The sequence below is a fragment of the Pecten maximus genome, chromosome 19 (genome assembly GCF_902652985.1).
Source record: "Pecten maximus chromosome 19, xPecMax1.1, whole genome shotgun sequence".
NCBI lineage: Eukaryota > Metazoa > Mollusca > Bivalvia > Pectinida > Pectinidae > Pecten > Pecten maximus.
The window spans coordinates 25,834,436-25,852,854 of record NC_047033.1 but is presented as its reverse complement, the minus strand read 5'-3'; the positions used below and the strand labels follow the sequence as shown (position 1 = coordinate 25,852,854).

Here is an 18,419-nt window from a genome sequence, read left to right as displayed (position 1 = left end):
ATTTCACCATGGCCAGTATATATCAGCCTACAAGTGGTGCAGTATTTAAACAGTAAATATATTTCAAATTTTATATTTCAAATTTTGATGATGGTAACATTTAATGAATGAATGTTAATTGTGTGTCCATCATCAGTTTAACTTATATACCATCCTAGCAAGTGTTGTTAGAAATAAAACAGTGGAAATCATCATTTATAACAGTATATTAACTAGACATGAACATTGTTTTATAAACAAAGTAAAGGTAGTATTGACACCATAATGAAATGTATAAAATCAGAGTGATTGGAGTAATGATAGTATTCCAGTGACCTACTCCTGGACAAATATATGTGTACATAACTGCAGGCCATCATAGACTAGACACCAGTCAGTGATGAGAAAAATAGAAACTTTTAAATCTTCACATATCAGAAGTAACTCTGTACAGTATACGACTGTGTTTTTACTGTTCTACCAATTATATGGGTAACAACAAAAGACAGAAATCAGAAGTTATATATATATATATAGTTAAGAATATGTGATGTGCTTTTCGACCATGACATCCAGTAAGATCTCTGTAACCAGTGTTTCCATCAACAGTTCAAAATAGGACTTTTCTTTTTGCAGGATTTGGGAAGGTGTATATGGACCCCATCTCCCATGACAAAATTCTACACAATGTTTAATACTTTTTGCAAATCTAAACTTAAACAAAACAATTTTTACAAATCTGAATATTCTGTCTTCCAAAATCAGTATATAATAATGAAAGGAAGAATTATGATGTGAAATATTCTTTGTCTTGAAAATTCTGTTATATTATATTACTGATTTTTCCAAACTTAAGTTTGTCACAAAATAATTGAAAATAGTCTGTGTAACATAATATATAAGTATGCATGAATATCTAGTGTTGTATCTGATATGGGACCAGCAATCAACTTTTATCAGCCACAATCATTTGTATATAAAAGCTTCATATGGTCATTGTTTAAAAAGACAATGAAAAAACAATTAATGTGTACAATGTGCAGGTTAATAGGAACAAGTTTGCCATAATGACGAGATTTGTTGCAATTCTGATTAAATACTTTCATAAATAAATCCAACATGTTGCTGCAATGGTCAATGATTCATAAAATTCTATTTACAAAAGTGTATAACAGGTGCCGTGTATTGCTACCAATGTACAGGTGTGTTCATTCAACTTTGTAAATAAGAGTTTTACACTTCAATCTGTTACATTTCTGAGACGATGACAATGTTTTCAATACAAAAGTTATATACCTGACAAGTACATCAAGATGAAATCCTGTACAAAATGTTTACTAAAATTGCGAGCAAAGCAGCTTGGCATTGTGTAGTTATTGAATGACCATTGGAAAATCTTGTTTACGTGTATTTTAGGCAATATAACACATAGCCAGGTATACTTGTACATTTTGCAATATAGGAAAATTCAAAGTACATATATGTATAATGCATATATAAATGACTATGTATAGAAATGCACCTGTTGAATGTGGTGAACGACACACAGCATTAATATTGATGATCAATAAATCATACATGTAAAGTGCATGACACCATTCCCAATTAGATACATACATGGAAGATAAATCGAGAATCGTACACAGGTCCGACTGTTATGTACTGTTACCAAGATCTCATGTATTTGTTTGTACTGTCGCTAAGACCAGCCAGCCTAAATGCTGTGTAAACATCACCCGAGGTATCAATGTTTTGCACCGTACAATATTTATGTTTCTGATGTTTCAGGTGCTTGTATGTTTTAAAGATTTTTTTGTTGGAATGATTCTTGTCAATCGAAAAGATTCCTGATTTTGGTGTAATTATGAAAAATATCAGAGAGTGTGATCTAGTTAACAGCATGTAACAAATCCATACTTGTATGTCAGGATAAAATTAAAGTTAAACAAATACATAAAATATTTACTTTTAACACATTTATATATTAGAAACCATTAATAACACTTTTCCATATTACAATTTATCTTATGTGATAAATAATTGCAGCTAGTAAAAATGTTATTTATTATACAAATGCTATAAAATTTGACAAATCACACACAGGGTGTATCTGTACGTACTTTCCATATATACAGTGAAACAAATATCGTAGCTATACCATAAACTGTCCATACATTAGTATTCCTCCAAACAAAACACAAGCTCCATATATACAATACATACATTAAAGTGCTAAAAACCTGAATGATGATTGTCAATGTATTTAACACCTCGGACAATCTTACCAGTTGGACACACAACCTAGGACATACAACTTCAGTACATCAGGACATGATGGCTACGACTCAATAGATATAGTTAGCATAGACACAGGCCTCCATTGTAAAAAGACAGTCAACATGGACAATTTTCATACATCAGATATTCAGATAAAACATAAACATACATTTTTTTCTGTTGAATTCTACAAAAGAAATGATGAAGGCATCTTGTCTTAACACCGAGTTGACTATTGATTTCAAATATATGATTTTTGGCATGCAAATTAAAATGACTTCAGTCGTCGAGTCCGAGTTGTAGGTAAAACTAGAATTTTAATTACAAAACCACACCATATATACACCAATCCCATAACCAAGATACAGGGTGGGGGATGAAAATGGAAACTAAATTAAAGTACTGAAGACGAAGTAAACTTTCTCCCTGTATTTCACAACCAACCTTACACGAACAGGCTCCAACAGCCGACACCAACATGCTGATGACATTTTGATAAATAAACTCAAAAGTTATGCTACATTAAACATCAGAAACAGATATTTCTATACTTCAATGCAAATTTTACCGAACATTCAATTCCATCCCAAGACCAGACAGCCCCTACACGGAAGACTACAGATGCTATGGACAGTTTATAGGATAGCTACGGTAGGATGGGACAGCAAGGTTTATATACTTTACCTAAGGTAGGATTGGTGTAGTCCCAGCTGTACTCGGGATCGTTCCTCACAACATTCAGTTTAGTAGGCTGGAACAAACAAATCCACATTTTATTGGGGACCATTAGTTCATTACTGGAGACAATTTTAATGGAGACAAGCAGTTCAAAATATTTTCAGGAGACACTGAGGTCATTTTTCCGGAGATTCAGTAATTTACATCAGGCTTATTTATTATTTGGTTAAAAATTTAAAAGTAACAGTAGTTAAAATTCAAGAGTTATAAAATACTAAATACAATTTAATAGCCAGTTATAATAATGCGACTCACTTTACCTACAGATGACTGGGTACAAACAGTTTGTACACTTACCTTGGCAAATTCGATCTTGAGAGTACAACAGCCAGAGTAGACATCGGCTCCATTTAACGCTTCCTTCGCCCTCTTAGCACATGGGGTATTTTCAAATGTAAGCTCATTAAGGAATTACTATCAGTGTATAATGAATAATCAACAGCACATTTTACTTTTAGGAGAAGTAAAGAAAGTAAATTTTCAAACTAGTACATTTCTAAAATCATGATCAACAAGGGATCAAGTTTATCATATAACTAATGATCTGGTTTTATAAATACCCTTATAGTAGTACTGATTATGGAAATACAAATTGTAGTAGTACTGACAGAATTATACTCCAGGGATCAAGTTAGGCCTCCTTGACAATGTGCTGAACCAAGAGTCTCAAAATTTTCTGAAGTTTAGCTACATCGGTAGAATTGATACAAATGTGGATAATTAACAAGAAACTTGTCTAACCATAATAAAAGATTTATCAGTAGTGAATTACCAGTAGTGAAATACCAGTAGTGCCACCATTCATCCAATCAACATGGGAAGAAACATTTTAATTTTAGCAAATTGTCGTGTAATAATAATTTTAGCAAATTGTCGTGTAATAATACCCAAGTTATAACGAAAAGGATATTCAACCATAGCCTGTACACCGTGCTTCTTGAAGATGACGATCCTCTGGACTTCTCCGTACGGACTGCAGATGGTGTGCATCACATCCTGTGTAAACAATCTCATGTTAATCTGGGTTCAGAGGACCAAGCATTAGTCATACAACGGTATACTGAGCAATGCCCACCACTCCCCCATCAACAGAAATCTTGCTACCTCTTAACTTTTTTAAAAACGAAGCAGAATAAAATATTGTTTTATGGGGCAGAATTATATTCTTTAACGGTTATTTTTGGCACACAAATAAATTTACTGAAAAAATAAGGGGAATGTGCAAGCTGAATAACAAAGTTTGAACGAAGGGGCAACACTCCTGTAAAAAGGGTTAAATTACAAAATTATAAGTCCATCTTTGATCATCCTTAGCAATGCCCCTTTGGGCCTAACTTAAACATCATAGTACTCTTAGCTAAAAATGTCTACAGACATAAGGTTGGACAGACAAATTGATTCCCGATTAAACTTCCCTTTCCCCTTACGCTGTTGCGGGGACAGTATTACGATAGCCAGACATCACTCACCACTGTGATAGGATACTCTGGCCTCAGGATGGTAAACAGCAGGATGTGATTCCCAATTCTGTTGTCATCTGGCCCGCTGTAAACACAGAAACATTGTTTTAATACAATACACATGTAGATCTAATGTTAAACACAAAACATGGATTCCTAAGTCGTTTGAATGAAGCAAACATGAGATCAGCGTGTTTTAAACAGTAACTTAAGGAAAAGTAAAGCACTCCTGTTAATTTGACAAAATACAATCAGATGTGAAATTATATGCCAAGAATGAACAAATGAATTTGTGTTGGAACCCACTCAACACACTGATAGTTTGAGAGATCCACCACAATCAAACATGATTTGCTGGTATCAACATGAATGAATTTAGGAATACTAATAAGCAATATCAGAAGTTAAATGCAAGTGAACCGCAATTAGGATGTACTGATGGCCAAAGTCAATTGTTTTTCCCCTTTGATACAGGTCAAAGATCAAAATGTAGGTCAGAATGACCTACTTTTTATTCTGACCTACTTTATGGTACATGACACACTGCCTCATTTGGATGAGCACATCAAAGAAATATGAAGTTTCAGTGACAAGTAGTATAGGAGATAGAGCCTGGACAAGATAAAGAATGGAACGAAGGAAAGACAGAAGATGGAAAGCAAAACAAATGGTCATTTTTATGAATGGGGGAGTAACCAGTCACGAGAAGTTCCATGAATGGGAACGTGAACATGGACTGTCCTGTATCATTTATGTTGTTACAATATTCAAGAGACTGTACCCATGCAGTTGTGGATAGATATTATACGCTTTACCTCCCTAGGATATTCAGTGAGAAGGTAAACAAATACTACACAGAGACCATACCACAACAAAATCAAGCCAGCTACTGAACTCCAGGTCAAATATAACTTGTCAGTAACATTTCTAACATAGATCTAGTATAAAATTCATTAATATAGAAACTGAACAAAGCAATGGTTGATTAAGAAAGCTCAAAATCATTTTTTGTTTTGTTTAAGTTATTCTTATCTTTTGTGTTAAGAATCTGGGGTAAATTATATCAATAACTTGTGTGGTTCTTTGTAGACACAGTAATATATAGAAAGCCTCTAACTTACAAGGTTGGTGAAGACAAACGACTAACTCCTTACATTGGAATATCTAAATGGCCTGTTTGTAGTCTAGACAAACCAACTCTTACGATATCAACTATTATAATTTTGTGATACCCTGAATTGCCCGCACCATATTCAATTTAATTTTCTCCTCAAAAGACAATCTACTTCATGCAGGGAGAAGAAACGATAATCTTCTAATAACAGTTTGTCAGGTTTATCACCTCTGTGAACAGCCAGGATCCTTTAGAGACGGATCTCATTGTAGTAGTTGTGGGATACCTCATTTTACAACATATAGCCCAGTTACAAATCATCCAGAGCAATTAGGGTAAAGTGTCTTGTCCAAGGACACAACAAGGTCAGCACTGACCTCCATTCCAGTCTGTGCTCACATGGATGGCTGTGCCCTTGTGTGAGACACTTTACCCTTATTACTATGGATGGTATGCGACTGACCCGCCGAATATTGTTTAGTGATATAGCCACCAGCTACTTTAACAACTGAGACACCGCCTCAAAGTGATCCCCACTTCTTCATGGGGCGATAAACACAACAAATTATAGCTGTCAGAGAACAGACCAAGAAAAATTTCCAGAAGCTAACAAAGGCAATGCGGAGAAGTATTTCAATACCTGCTACCATGAATCATCAAAGCACCTTATACACTCAACTGGTATAGGAAAGTTGTCCATTTATGGACCCTGGCAACAGACAGAATAACGTAGATGGAAAACCAGTAACCAACTAATTCTATGAAGTCTTACCCATTTGTAGTATCATCCCAATCAACTTGTCTGTAGTGGTGAGCAATCATTATGTACCATTTTATTTATATTAAAACTTTGATCAGGCCATACAAATTCTTGTACTTCTTACTAACAATAGGTCAATATCTTATTTCTGAATGTTTAATGGTTCAGCAAAGTTAATAATTTACATTAAATGGTAATTATAATATGCAGATGTTAAAACAGCCGATCGAGTATACATAGTAGCCTTGTTTGGGCAAGACAACAACTGATTGATTAAATAATAATTTTGGGTCTCTATGACGATTTACTAATATACAGACCCTGGTCTTTGGATTCGCTGGCTGGTGGAGAAATTGAACAGGGCCACCTGGGATCTCACATAGATAGCATTGTTCTACAAAAAAAGTTGACATTTTACAATTCTTATCATTTCTGTCTAAACAGGGTTTTCACGACACAAATTTTAGCCCCCAACATTTGGCTGAACTTCTTGGTATGAAAGAATACATATGTCTGATATTAAATATTTTGACCCCCTGAACTTCAGAGATAAGATGACCATAATTAATTGTATTTCAAAATCAACTGAAAACTGTTATACAGCAAATTTATAGAAATCACATATAAACATAGTGGGTGTTACCAAAATCTTTCTCAGCAAAGAAAACAAATTCGATAAATTTTCATACACTTATCAAAAGCTTGGAACGAAGCACATGTATTTATTTCAAATGTTTATGTTGCACTTCCTATACAAATGTTGTATACTTACTGCAGCATAGGTGACACAACTTGTTGCACTCTCAATGTCCTGTAAAAGAGCAGTCATCGAGGTAAGATATTTACAGTTAGGAACATTTATATAGGGGTAAGATATTTACAGTTAGGAACATTTATATAGGGGTAAGATATTTACAGTTAGGAACATTTATATAGGGTAAGATATTTACAGCTAGGAACATTTATATAGGGGTAAGATATTTACAGTTAGGAACATTTATATAGGGGTAAGATATTTACAGCTAGGAACATTTATATAGGGGTAAGATATTAACAAGTAACCTAGGAACATTTATATAGGGGTAAGATATTTACAGCTAGGAACATTTATATAGGGGTAAGATATTTACAGCTAGGAACATTTATATAGGGGTAAGATATTTACAGCTAGGAACATTTATATAGGGGTAAGATATTTACTAGTAACCTAGGAACATTTATATAGGGGTAAGATATTTACTAGTAATCTAGGAACATTTATATAGGGGTAAGATTTTACTAGTAACCTAGGAACATTTATAAAGGATTAAGATATTTATTAGTAACCTAGGAACATTTATATAGAGGTAAAATATTTACTAGTAACCTAGGAACATTTATATAGGGGTAAGATATTTACTAGTAATCTAGGAACATTTATATAGGGTAAGATATTTACTAGTAACCTAGGAACATTTATATAGGGGTAAGATATTTACTAGTAACTTAAGAACATTTATATAGGGTAAGATATTTACAGCTAGGAACATTTATATAGGGGTAAGATATTTACTAGTAACTTAAGAACATTTATATAGGGGTAAGATATTTACTAGTAACCTAGGAACATTTATATAGGGGTAAGATATTTACAGCTAGGAACATTTATATAGGGTTAAGATATTTACTAGTAATCTAGGAACATTTATATAGGGGTAAGATATTTACAGCTAGGAACATTTATATAGGGTTAAGATATTTACTAGTAATCTAGGAACATTTATATAGGGGTAAGATATTTACAGCTAGGAACATTTATATAGGGTTAAGATATTTACTAGTAACCTAGGAACATTTATATAGGGGTAAGATATTTACAGCTAGGAACATTTATATAGGGGTAAGATATTTACTAGTAACCTAGGAACATTTATATAGGGGTAAGATATTAACAAGTAACCTAGGAACACTTATATAGGGGTAAGATATGTACTAGTAACATTTATATAGGGGTAAGATATGTACTAGTAATCTAGGAACATTTATATAGGGGTAAGATATTTACTAGTAACCTAGGAACATTTATATAGGGGTAAGATATTTACAAGTAACCTAGGAACATTTATATAGGGGTAAGATATTTACTAGTAACCTAGGAACATTTATATAGGGGTAAGATATTTATTAGTAACCTAGGAACATTTATATAGGGGCAAGATATTTACTAGTAACCTAGGAAATTTATATAGGGGTAAGATATTTACTAGTAACCTAGGAACATTTATATAGGGGTAAGATATTTACTAGTAGCCTAGGAACATTTATATAGGGGCAAGATATTTACTAGTAACCTAGGAACATTTATATAGGGTAGGATATTTACTAGTAACCTAGGAACATTGATATAGGGGCAAGATATTTATTAGTAACTTAAGAACATTTATATAGGGGCAAGATATTTACTAGTAACTTAAGAACATTTACATAGGGGCAAGATATTTACTAGTAACAAGCAAACATTTCCATGATTATTAATCAACATTAAAAAAAAAATGATGACAAGACAACACCACTGAATCCAGTAAAAATGTAATGTTTGATTGACATCACATGGCCATGTGCCATGTATTATAACTACAGTTATAATGGTATCAGAGATTAATTTGGGTTACAAATTTGAAAATGGATGGGTCATTTTCAAGAAAAAGAACTATATTATGTAATATAATTTATGGGCCATTTATAGAAATTAAAAGGATTTTTCTGAATCATGTGGGTCATTCACGAAAATTGTGGGCCTGTGGGATCATTTCAATTATAAATTATTTGTAACACATACAAGCTGTCACTATATAAAGGTATCAATTTAATACTCACTTCAAACTCTATCAAAGCCTGTCTCTTCTTTGGCATCATGATTACATAGCTGGAAGATATTTTAACAAACATAAATATAAGTGATAACCATATACAAATTTGTAAGTAAAGATACCATGAATACCTGCATTAATTAAGTGAAGGAATAATGACAATATATTCTAATTAATAAAATTACCATCCCATTATAATATAATCTCTCATTTTTTTCTGTTTCAAGGAAAAGTTGAACACTTACTGACACAGCACTTTTACGTATTGGACTTAACTCATTTTCCAGATTATTTAACATCCTTTTAGCTTGCACAAGGAAAGGTGAACTAAAATATGTCTGCTTATAATATAAATCAATCACAAACAAATCTGGTATCTCCAAACATCAAAATGATGATTTACATAGGCATATATAACGTATACGTATATATTAATATATATTTACTAATTTATTACCTGACTGTGCCAAAGTGCTGGACAGCATGGACAAGGTCGGTCTCCACCGTGGCCTCGGACAGGTTCCTCACATGGACCACAGGAGATGGACTGGGTTTGTGGGGGTCTTCCTGTACAAATAGAACAAAGTGGGATGAGTCAAGGGGCGTAAAAAATAAAATTAGTCTACACTTTTTTGCAGCTAATGATCATGGCTTGCTTATGATCGATGTTATGTTCAATTGATTCTTATCATAGAAGTTATCAAAACCCAAAAATTCTTCAGAAAATTTGTTGATCTGTTACAATGAATCTATGAGAAAATGTATGGATTTTTCATTAGTGTTGTACGGTGCCTGTATGATGAAAGACGTTCCTAAGTTACATGTGTTTAGCAGCAAACACAATGTAACTTCATGTTTTAAGTAAAGCCAAGTTATAATTGATGGCTCTCTCCAAATAAGCCAACTAAAATCCTACGTTGTTATGATTTTTTGTTATTATAAGTTACATTGGACAGATTTTCAGGAGCATTATATAAGTTTTCCTTTTTAGACTTGAGACCCTTCGATTTTTAGGGGGAAACTTTACAAATGAATGAAAGCTTTCTTTTTCCTATTGGAAATTGGTAGATCTATTAAAGTTATAATTAATTATACCCATCAGAATGGCATTATAGGCTAATTATAACGGAGCTTGAATTAAAACCATATATGTCACCTATTAAAGTCATATACAGAGCAACCCGCTTATTTGCATAGCCCTTTTTCCATGACAAAATATGCAAATAACCGGAGTATTCGTATAGGCGGAGTTGGGTATATTGGCCCCTCTTATACACTATGTAGATCGTCAGGTAGGTACTCAAAACGGGCGCTATATGATTGTTTACGTTATTTGCATTAAAAACATATTTAAAAAAAACATTATTTAAAATATAAGAGTAAATACGAAATAAATGGGTTGTTATTCTTTGTAAATGTACAAATATTTGCATATACATTTGTACTTCATCGTTTACTACTTGTCACTCCGAGTCTGTGGGTCCGAAATCGGTCATACACGCGTGGGTTGGCACTACGATGTACAATGTGATCGTTTCAATAAACATTCATTATCGTCTTGAGATGTGTTTTGTTCCTGCTATGAGTATATTAGTTGTTTGATCATAGATGATGAACTGCTTAAGCAATAGACTGTCTTAAATGACTGCGAGATGTGCATTGTCGTTTGGGTTTGTTTTGGAAAATGGCGCACACACACAAAGAGTTGTCGTTCCTTACACATATGCCCCCACAATGCAACGCGCCTAGTAAACAATCATGGCGATCGCAACCTGCCTCAGCGAGTGTTCAAGTGCACAGAACACAGGTTTGGATTGATGCTATAATAAATAAACAAATCTCATCAAAAGATGAGACATATCAATATTTATTCAGTAATTCTTCTTCACAATGCTACTGATATGGTCTGGATAATAACTAAATGTCGATATTGATGCATCGAACATAACCTGTTTTGACGAAGTGGGAACCAATGATTAGATAACGTTGTAAATCGTGTCGAATCAATATGTAAGTTAAAAAAACTTTTCATAAAACTTTTATTACGGGAAAATCACAAAAATACCCTAAAATCAATTAATTTTTTTTCGATTTTTTGGAATTTTTATATGCATATAAGCGGGAGTCGGTGTTTTAGTCGATGCAAATACACGGGATTAAAATACAAAGATAAAGAAGAAAAAAATCGGGACCTGAGAATTTTATGCAAATAAGCGGGATATTCAAATAACCGATATGCAAATAAGTGGGCTCCTCTGTATACCCATGGGCCATCAGATAGTAAAAAGGGCATTGACACATGGTTTACATGTATCTGTGTAGCATCTATCCTCAAATAAGCTCCCTTCTCTAGGGTGTAAAATTCCAGTTGCCAGACATCTAACGCAACCAAAATTCGAGTTCGGGCAAGTAATTATAAGATATCACTATCTTTTGATTTTTGATTTCCTGAATTCTTTGTGGTTAGAAATTTACCAGAATGACTAGTGTACTAGTAGTAGTATGTTAATTGTGAACCACTTTTTAAGATTACGTATTTGAAAATCAATGATGCTGCAAAAATGAAAAGGGGCCCATGCATGTTATTTGCACATGTATGTATGTGAGCAAGGGCTTATTTTTTACATAGATAAATAGCTATAATACGGTAACTATTTAATTCCAATATTAACGACAGCAGGTCAACAAGGACTCTAACACAAACATTTTTTTTATGATTCACAGTCTAGGCCCATCAAATGCATCACTGCAGATCAATTGATAAAAATTATCACATTGATGAAATTGCAAATGTTACTCTTCATAAAAATCTTGCATAATTTTTGTAAGTCATGACAAAATGTTGACAATGTGGATATGGCTTTTGATATTGTCGAGAAAAAGAATAGAATATTAATAGAACTATCTGTAGAAAATTACAATTCACATGGGTTAACAGAGTCACGAGAGTCCCATGTAGATTAGAACCCCTTCTTTCCTCCATAGATAGTAAAGGGTATACTTCCCTAAATCTTAGGAACTTTGACCTTATCAGATGTACTCAGCCGGCAATAACAATTGATATATCTCATTGTCATAAGCATGTGAAGTGTGCTATGAGCCATGGACATGCTTGTGTTATTTATTTTTGTTATTTTATTTTTAATAGACTTTTTTCCTCTAAACCATTTTTATTTATTTTTTATTCATATAATTACCTACGTCTATATATATTGTCACTACATTACAATGTATGTGACACACTACTCAGGTTTGGATGTTTTTGGACAATTTACTACCTGGTTTATGACGTGATTTTCTCTAACTGTATTTGTAATAATCATGAATATGTTACGTAATCCTATTATGCAATATATGTGTCACATATAATTTACGCAATATTATTTAATAATGATAAAAACAGTAATAAACCCTAGCTATCACCCAAACTTGATGGTCTTCCTGGTTTCCAATCCGCTAACGACAGTGTGAAGCAGAAAGTTTGCATTAAGAACTTTCTGTCTTGTATCTGCCCGACGCTGTATCACTAATTATATAATAAGGATGGACCCCTTGGAATCCCTTCTTTCCTCCATAGATAGTAAAAAAGGTATTCTCCCATAAATCCTGCTTTGATCCCTTTAAAAAGTTTTAAATCTCATGTTTTTCTCTCTGCATTATATTTAAATGAGGAAGGCAGTAAATATAAGGGAATAATCATCTGCTCAGAAACTGTATTCTGATTTAAAGGCCAAAGTGTATTTGTCACTAATAGATGTTTTACTGGCTTAACTTTTTAACAGTATCTGTGCTATTTGTCCAGAACGCAACATAAAAGTTAAACAGCATTATATCTCTGAACCTAATCTTGATAAGTGACAAAGTAAATTATCTTATTATAATATTTGTCACAGCAGCTGTGGGTTGTGGAACTGTAATTGACCATAAAATCGATGTTAAAGTATATTTATTCCTTAAATGGTTCAATATTACATAATCTGTTCTTCAGTAGACAACATTAAATGGTCTGCCTTGATATTGTCTGAAGCCATCTGTTGCACTGATTAACGCTGATATGGACACACCTTATCGATTCTGTTACACACAGCTGTCCAAGATTATAGACATTCAATACTAGTAGCATGCTCAATGCTTATAAATTAAGCTAAATTCATGGACAAGTGGCCATTCAATTTCTCACATTGTGAAGAGTTATGAACCATTAAATATAAATATATAGTTCAGGAGAGGGGTAAAAATTCTGACAGAAATATTGAAATGTTGGAATAATTGAAACACAGAAATTAACATACATATGAAATGGTACACAGAAATCCAAAAGATGTATATTCAGTTAGTCAATGGTTTTAAACAAAGCTTCATTAATAACCCAGTCTTTCAAATCATTGGTTTTTTTAAAATTTGGCTAAGTTCCAAGCCGAAATTAGCTGTGATGGCTATCTAAGAACATATTTCTCAGTTTATGTGTGCAGTAGGTCACCTCTGCTAATTATTTAAATGGATATATATTTTACTTCAAGAGAACACGTAAGCATAAAACATAATAGATTCAAAACTACAATGTAAATAATTTCTGTCAGATCATGATCAGGGCTTACTATCTTAGAAAAATAAATGTGAATGCATTTTCAAACACATCAATGAAGTACTTTAATTGTGTTAATTAACTGGAGTCAATAATTTCTGTCTTTACCAATTTGTTAAATTTATCCTTATTCGTAATAAATTTGCTTCTTGTAAATGGTCACAAGTCAAGGGTCAAACAGTTTATTGCAATTCAAATGCTTACCGCAGTCAATCTACTGACCCAAATGTAATATCTACTTATATAGTTACCCCATAAAAGCTGTTTCAAGAAGACACTGTCTACTTTTTTAATAGTGTAATATCAATGGTATGTTTTAATATGAAAAACAACAGATATATATTATATATTGGTTACTGTAGGCAACTGTGTTGATCTACTTTGAGCCATTCAAAACCTGACCCATTAATGCATATATGGCAATATTTAGGACCAGTTTGAAGAAATAAATAAAGCAATTCTATTTTAAACATCTGTATTGTTTGACTGTCCAAGGACTAAGAAAAAACATCTTAATTTCATCAGAAAAGTGTAATATCAAAATCAAGACACGTTTTATTCACTGACACCATCATTTAATTGCCTAGACTTACAGCTGAAAGGATACCATTTCCCCTAGTCAGGGTCCTATTTATATTTATTGCATTTTGCCAGTGAAATATAGAAATTTATCAAACTAATAAAACTTATATTTTCACTGCAGTGACTAGTTTTTGACAAAAGACTCGCTTGACATTAGCTATGCACGCACAGATTTAAAGATAACAGCAGAAAACGCTTAAATTGCGTTGATCAGTCCTTTCAAAACACTGTCAAGTTGACGTGGAGTAATGTCACAAACAGATGACGTCATGGATCATGTTACTGATTCCCGTCACTTTTTGGCACTCAATTTTTTTTTTATTATTTTTTTTTTAAGTATATAAAATGCAATAAAAAGAAAATTGAATATTTCCCATAATTTTTACTCGTGCAAATATAGATATTCTGTCATACTTGTGTAATATATGTTATATTAAACAGGGAACCATTCAATATCCTCTATATATTGAGGTATGTCCGGGGATCCATGCCCTAGCTAAAAAAAGGTGTAGACTCATCCGACCAGTGCTCGAACACAAAACATAGTTTTTTGTTGTTTTATTTCCAATACCTATTGAAAAGTTAAAAGTTTAGTTGTGATTATACAGGGCAGACTTACCGTTAGTAATTTCAAGCCTATCACCGTGACTTTTGCACGTTGGTTTATTTTTGGCAGCAGGTCACATGACACCTGTACAATGTCGGGTATTTACGTAAGTACAGACCAGTGCTCGAACACCCCTATAAAACTTCTTTTTTTTTTTTTTGTGGTTAAGTCGGTTATATTGTAATGTACATACATCCTTTCTTAAAAAAATATTGTTCAGATTATCAAACATCCCGTGGGATAAAAATAGATCGGAACACAGCGGAAGCTGACATTTTGGACCAGTGCGCATATCTTCCGATTCAGATCATAGTAGCATTGACGAGTGAAGATGTCCCATACCTATTATATTTTGCTAGAAATGTCAAAACTTATTACTCTTGTCTACATCTGGTACACAGCCATTGGTACTCGTCGACAATCAAGCTAAGGTCAACCTTTGTTTGGACAGGTGACGTAGACAATCGTAGTGGTACCTGCTGTCACACCCAACCCAGAATCTGTCTTCGTCCGTCATTTTGATATTTTTTTCAAAACTGTGTCAGATCTACATTTGAATCATTACTTTTCTTTTGAATTATGTATTTTGCTATAATTCTTTCAAAATACAGATTTTTCCATGAATACTAACCTTTCCGGAAACGATGTTTGTTTGATGATATTTGATTGTACACTATATGATGACCATTGTCGTCTGCTCAAATTTGGATTATCGTCCTTGATAGAGAGCTATCGCTTCCGGAGATAAGAGAGTGCTGTTACACCCCATAATACTCATGTGGAAAGAACGGACGGAAAGTATGATTTAGGAAAGGAGAAGCAAAAATAAACAAAGTGTTCGAGCACTGGTCCCGTTCGAGCACTGGTCAGTATAGTCTAGTATATATTTTCCCAAATTCAAGAAAAACTGTATCTTTCATTGTTTTAAAAGAAAATATTGCGATATTACCCTAATTTAAGCAAGCACAGGGTTTGAGTGTTGTAAGCTTCTGGTATGCCTATAAACTGCACTGATTAAAATGGGATTTACTTGTTTTGTTGTAATTATAGACCGGCAATATGCATGGCAGCCATCTTGAATTATCTTCCTTCTCTTTCTGGCACTTGTGACAACAGATCTGTAGCACGGTGGTGACAATGAAATCGGGAGGACTTTATATATTGTGCCAGCAACATTACAAAGTGTTTCTATTTATAACTGGAATGATTTTAGGTCTAATTTTATTGAAATCGTAGTCTGTATCGTGCATGGTAAACAGCGCGGCTTTGTCACGCGGTCAGCCGGGATTGTTTTTCACGCAGGAACAGGGCGCAACGCCATTGTGACTCAAACAACCAATGTTTACACAGAATAGACATGAGATATGTCTGAAAATAACTCTTAATATATATTCTAAAATGTATTAATTCCGCAAGACATTTATGACATGTAGTGAAATGGAAGAACCTGTTTCAGTGTTTGAATCCAGGCACACGCTGTCGGAGGCCGGTCATGTAAACACAGGTTTTATCAAATAAAAACTATCGACCGGCGTTCCATATGAAATATTAAGTTAAAGCAATACATATGCATTGTAAAAATCGAAATACAAACCCTTTCTCCTCGTCCATCTTCAGTTCTTTGTCGTTTTGAGATGTGCCCGTCGTATCCCGATGCCATGTCCATTTTGTCAGAATGAGGCTCAAGCTTTGAAGTGACGCGGATGACTGCCGCTCTACAGCAAGCCTAGATCTATTATTAGACACCCAGGCTATAACCGCCCAGTACCGTAAATAACCTACAGATTTTTAGGGGGACGCTTTTGTAATCGGAACACCGGGAACAAACTCAATGAAAATGGCTTTTATTCCAGATAAGCAATTGAACTAATTAATAAACTCAACTGACCTATGCCTTTTTTGAAGTTGATAGCATTTAAAATCTCTCCCAAGAGCAGTAACCCAATGCATCACCTCATGAAAATGACCAAGCAACATTCAGTCATTATGATAATGATTTGAAACATAAATACGATGAATGAAAAACCTTCACTTCAAAACCAAACACTGGTTACGATTTTCAATGTTTATACATCAGCAGCAATAATGTAATTAATTATTGAACATTTAAAAAGGGCGTGGTGATAACATTTCTGCCACCGAAAAATATTTCATAAAAACACTTCTTTACGAGTCCCCATTTTGATAAAAACCGTTTCGCGTAATTTTCAAATAGATAATGAGCTACGTTGGTTTATTACCCATACTGAAGTGTTTGTTATTTTCCTTTTACAAATCATTTGAAATAAAAGTAATAAACGCATTTTCTATCAGAAATTATTTCCTTTTGACAACACTTTTTGGTCTTTCTTTCAAACCTTATTATTTACACTATTTGTCTAATGGGATTGTGCAAAGTGTATTATAAGCATTCCTTCAGTAATAGACACAGAGATAGTGTGACACGCGACAAGAGATTTAGGACAACATTGGCATCACACAAATATTAACAGATTGTGTAAATGTTTATAACATAATATAGTAAAAAGTTTATTTAAAAGATAGTTGAACAGGCGCGGATCCAGGAATTTGGAAAGGGGGTCTAGTAATTTAGTGGTAATGCGAGCGCCATAGGCGCGAGACGAATCTTTTTTGGCGGGGTCTGGGGGCCAAAATTTCGGAAAATAAATTGATTATAGCGAATTTTGCAATCTTTCGGGGATAAGATTTTTCGATAAGGAGGGGGGAGGGGGGCTGGGTCCGCTATACCTTATTTATTATTTAACTAAATCTGTCAAGTTAAATGAGATTGTGTAGAATGTTACTATTTTTGAACTAAACTTTCATATGTTTTTTTTTCAACTTAAATTAACTTAACTTAAATTGTAAAAGGAAGGAGTAATGGAAGTACCCTTCCCGCACTGGGGCTCGAACGAGGTACCATTCGCTCTCAAGGCAAACATCCTACCACTATGCTAAATGGAAATTCCTATTAGTCTGAGCTAGTAAGGTGACCTTATACTCTCTACTTTTACACTTTTACACTATCATGTTTGGTTTCATCAGCAAAACCACAGTTCACTATTTCATCATTGGCCATACTAGAATCCTTGGTGGGACACAGAACTGGGAAATGAGATTGCGTTAGGATAGAATTTTTTTTTAGTTATGATAGAGTTACCAGCGCACTACCCTGTGAGGACGGCGGTGTGAGGATTCAAGAGAATGACGGAAGTTGTACGACCTACATAGCTATGAGTAAGATGTGAAGAATACTCTAATTGTAAATACTGTTTGGCCAGCGTAAAAAGGGAGATACTTTTAATTAAACGTGTGAGATATACGACATATTTTTCCTGGTTATGATTCAACCTTTATTGTTGTTGTAGTTGTTTGGTTTCCATCGTATTTTCTCTCCTTCGCTTCTTCGCTCCTTCACGTTCGGAAGTTCAATCATTCAAACATATCATTTTCTAAAAAAAAAAAAAA

At 33.7% G+C, this 18,419-nt stretch overlaps 1 protein-coding gene across 3 annotated transcripts in view; it reads right to left on the bottom strand.

Moving 5' to 3' along the window:
• LOC117318203 (heterogeneous nuclear ribonucleoprotein L-like) overlaps nt 1–16,670 on the bottom strand; it is a 28,519-nt gene extending 11,849 nt beyond the window's left edge. For all 3 annotated transcript variants that reach the window (XM_033873236.1, XM_033873237.1, XM_033873238.1), the window contains exons 1-9: nt 16,546–16,670; nt 9,635–9,744; nt 9,185–9,233; nt 7,101–7,139; nt 6,649–6,722; nt 4,464–4,539; nt 3,905–3,990; nt 3,292–3,388; nt 2,941–3,007 (exon numbers count right to left, since the gene is read on the bottom strand). In XM_033873236.1, the coding sequence (XP_033729127.1) occupies nt 2,941–3,007; nt 3,292–3,388; nt 3,905–3,990; nt 4,464–4,539; nt 6,649–6,722; nt 7,101–7,139; nt 9,185–9,233; nt 9,635–9,744; nt 16,546–16,617 (670 nt within the window). In that variant the 5' untranslated portion in view covers nt 16,618–16,670. The remainder of the gene's footprint in view (nt 1–2,940; nt 3,008–3,291; nt 3,389–3,904; nt 3,991–4,463; nt 4,540–6,648; nt 6,723–7,100; nt 7,140–9,184; nt 9,234–9,634; nt 9,745–16,545) is intronic.
• Nucleotides 16,671–18,419: the final 1,749 nt, after the last annotated feature.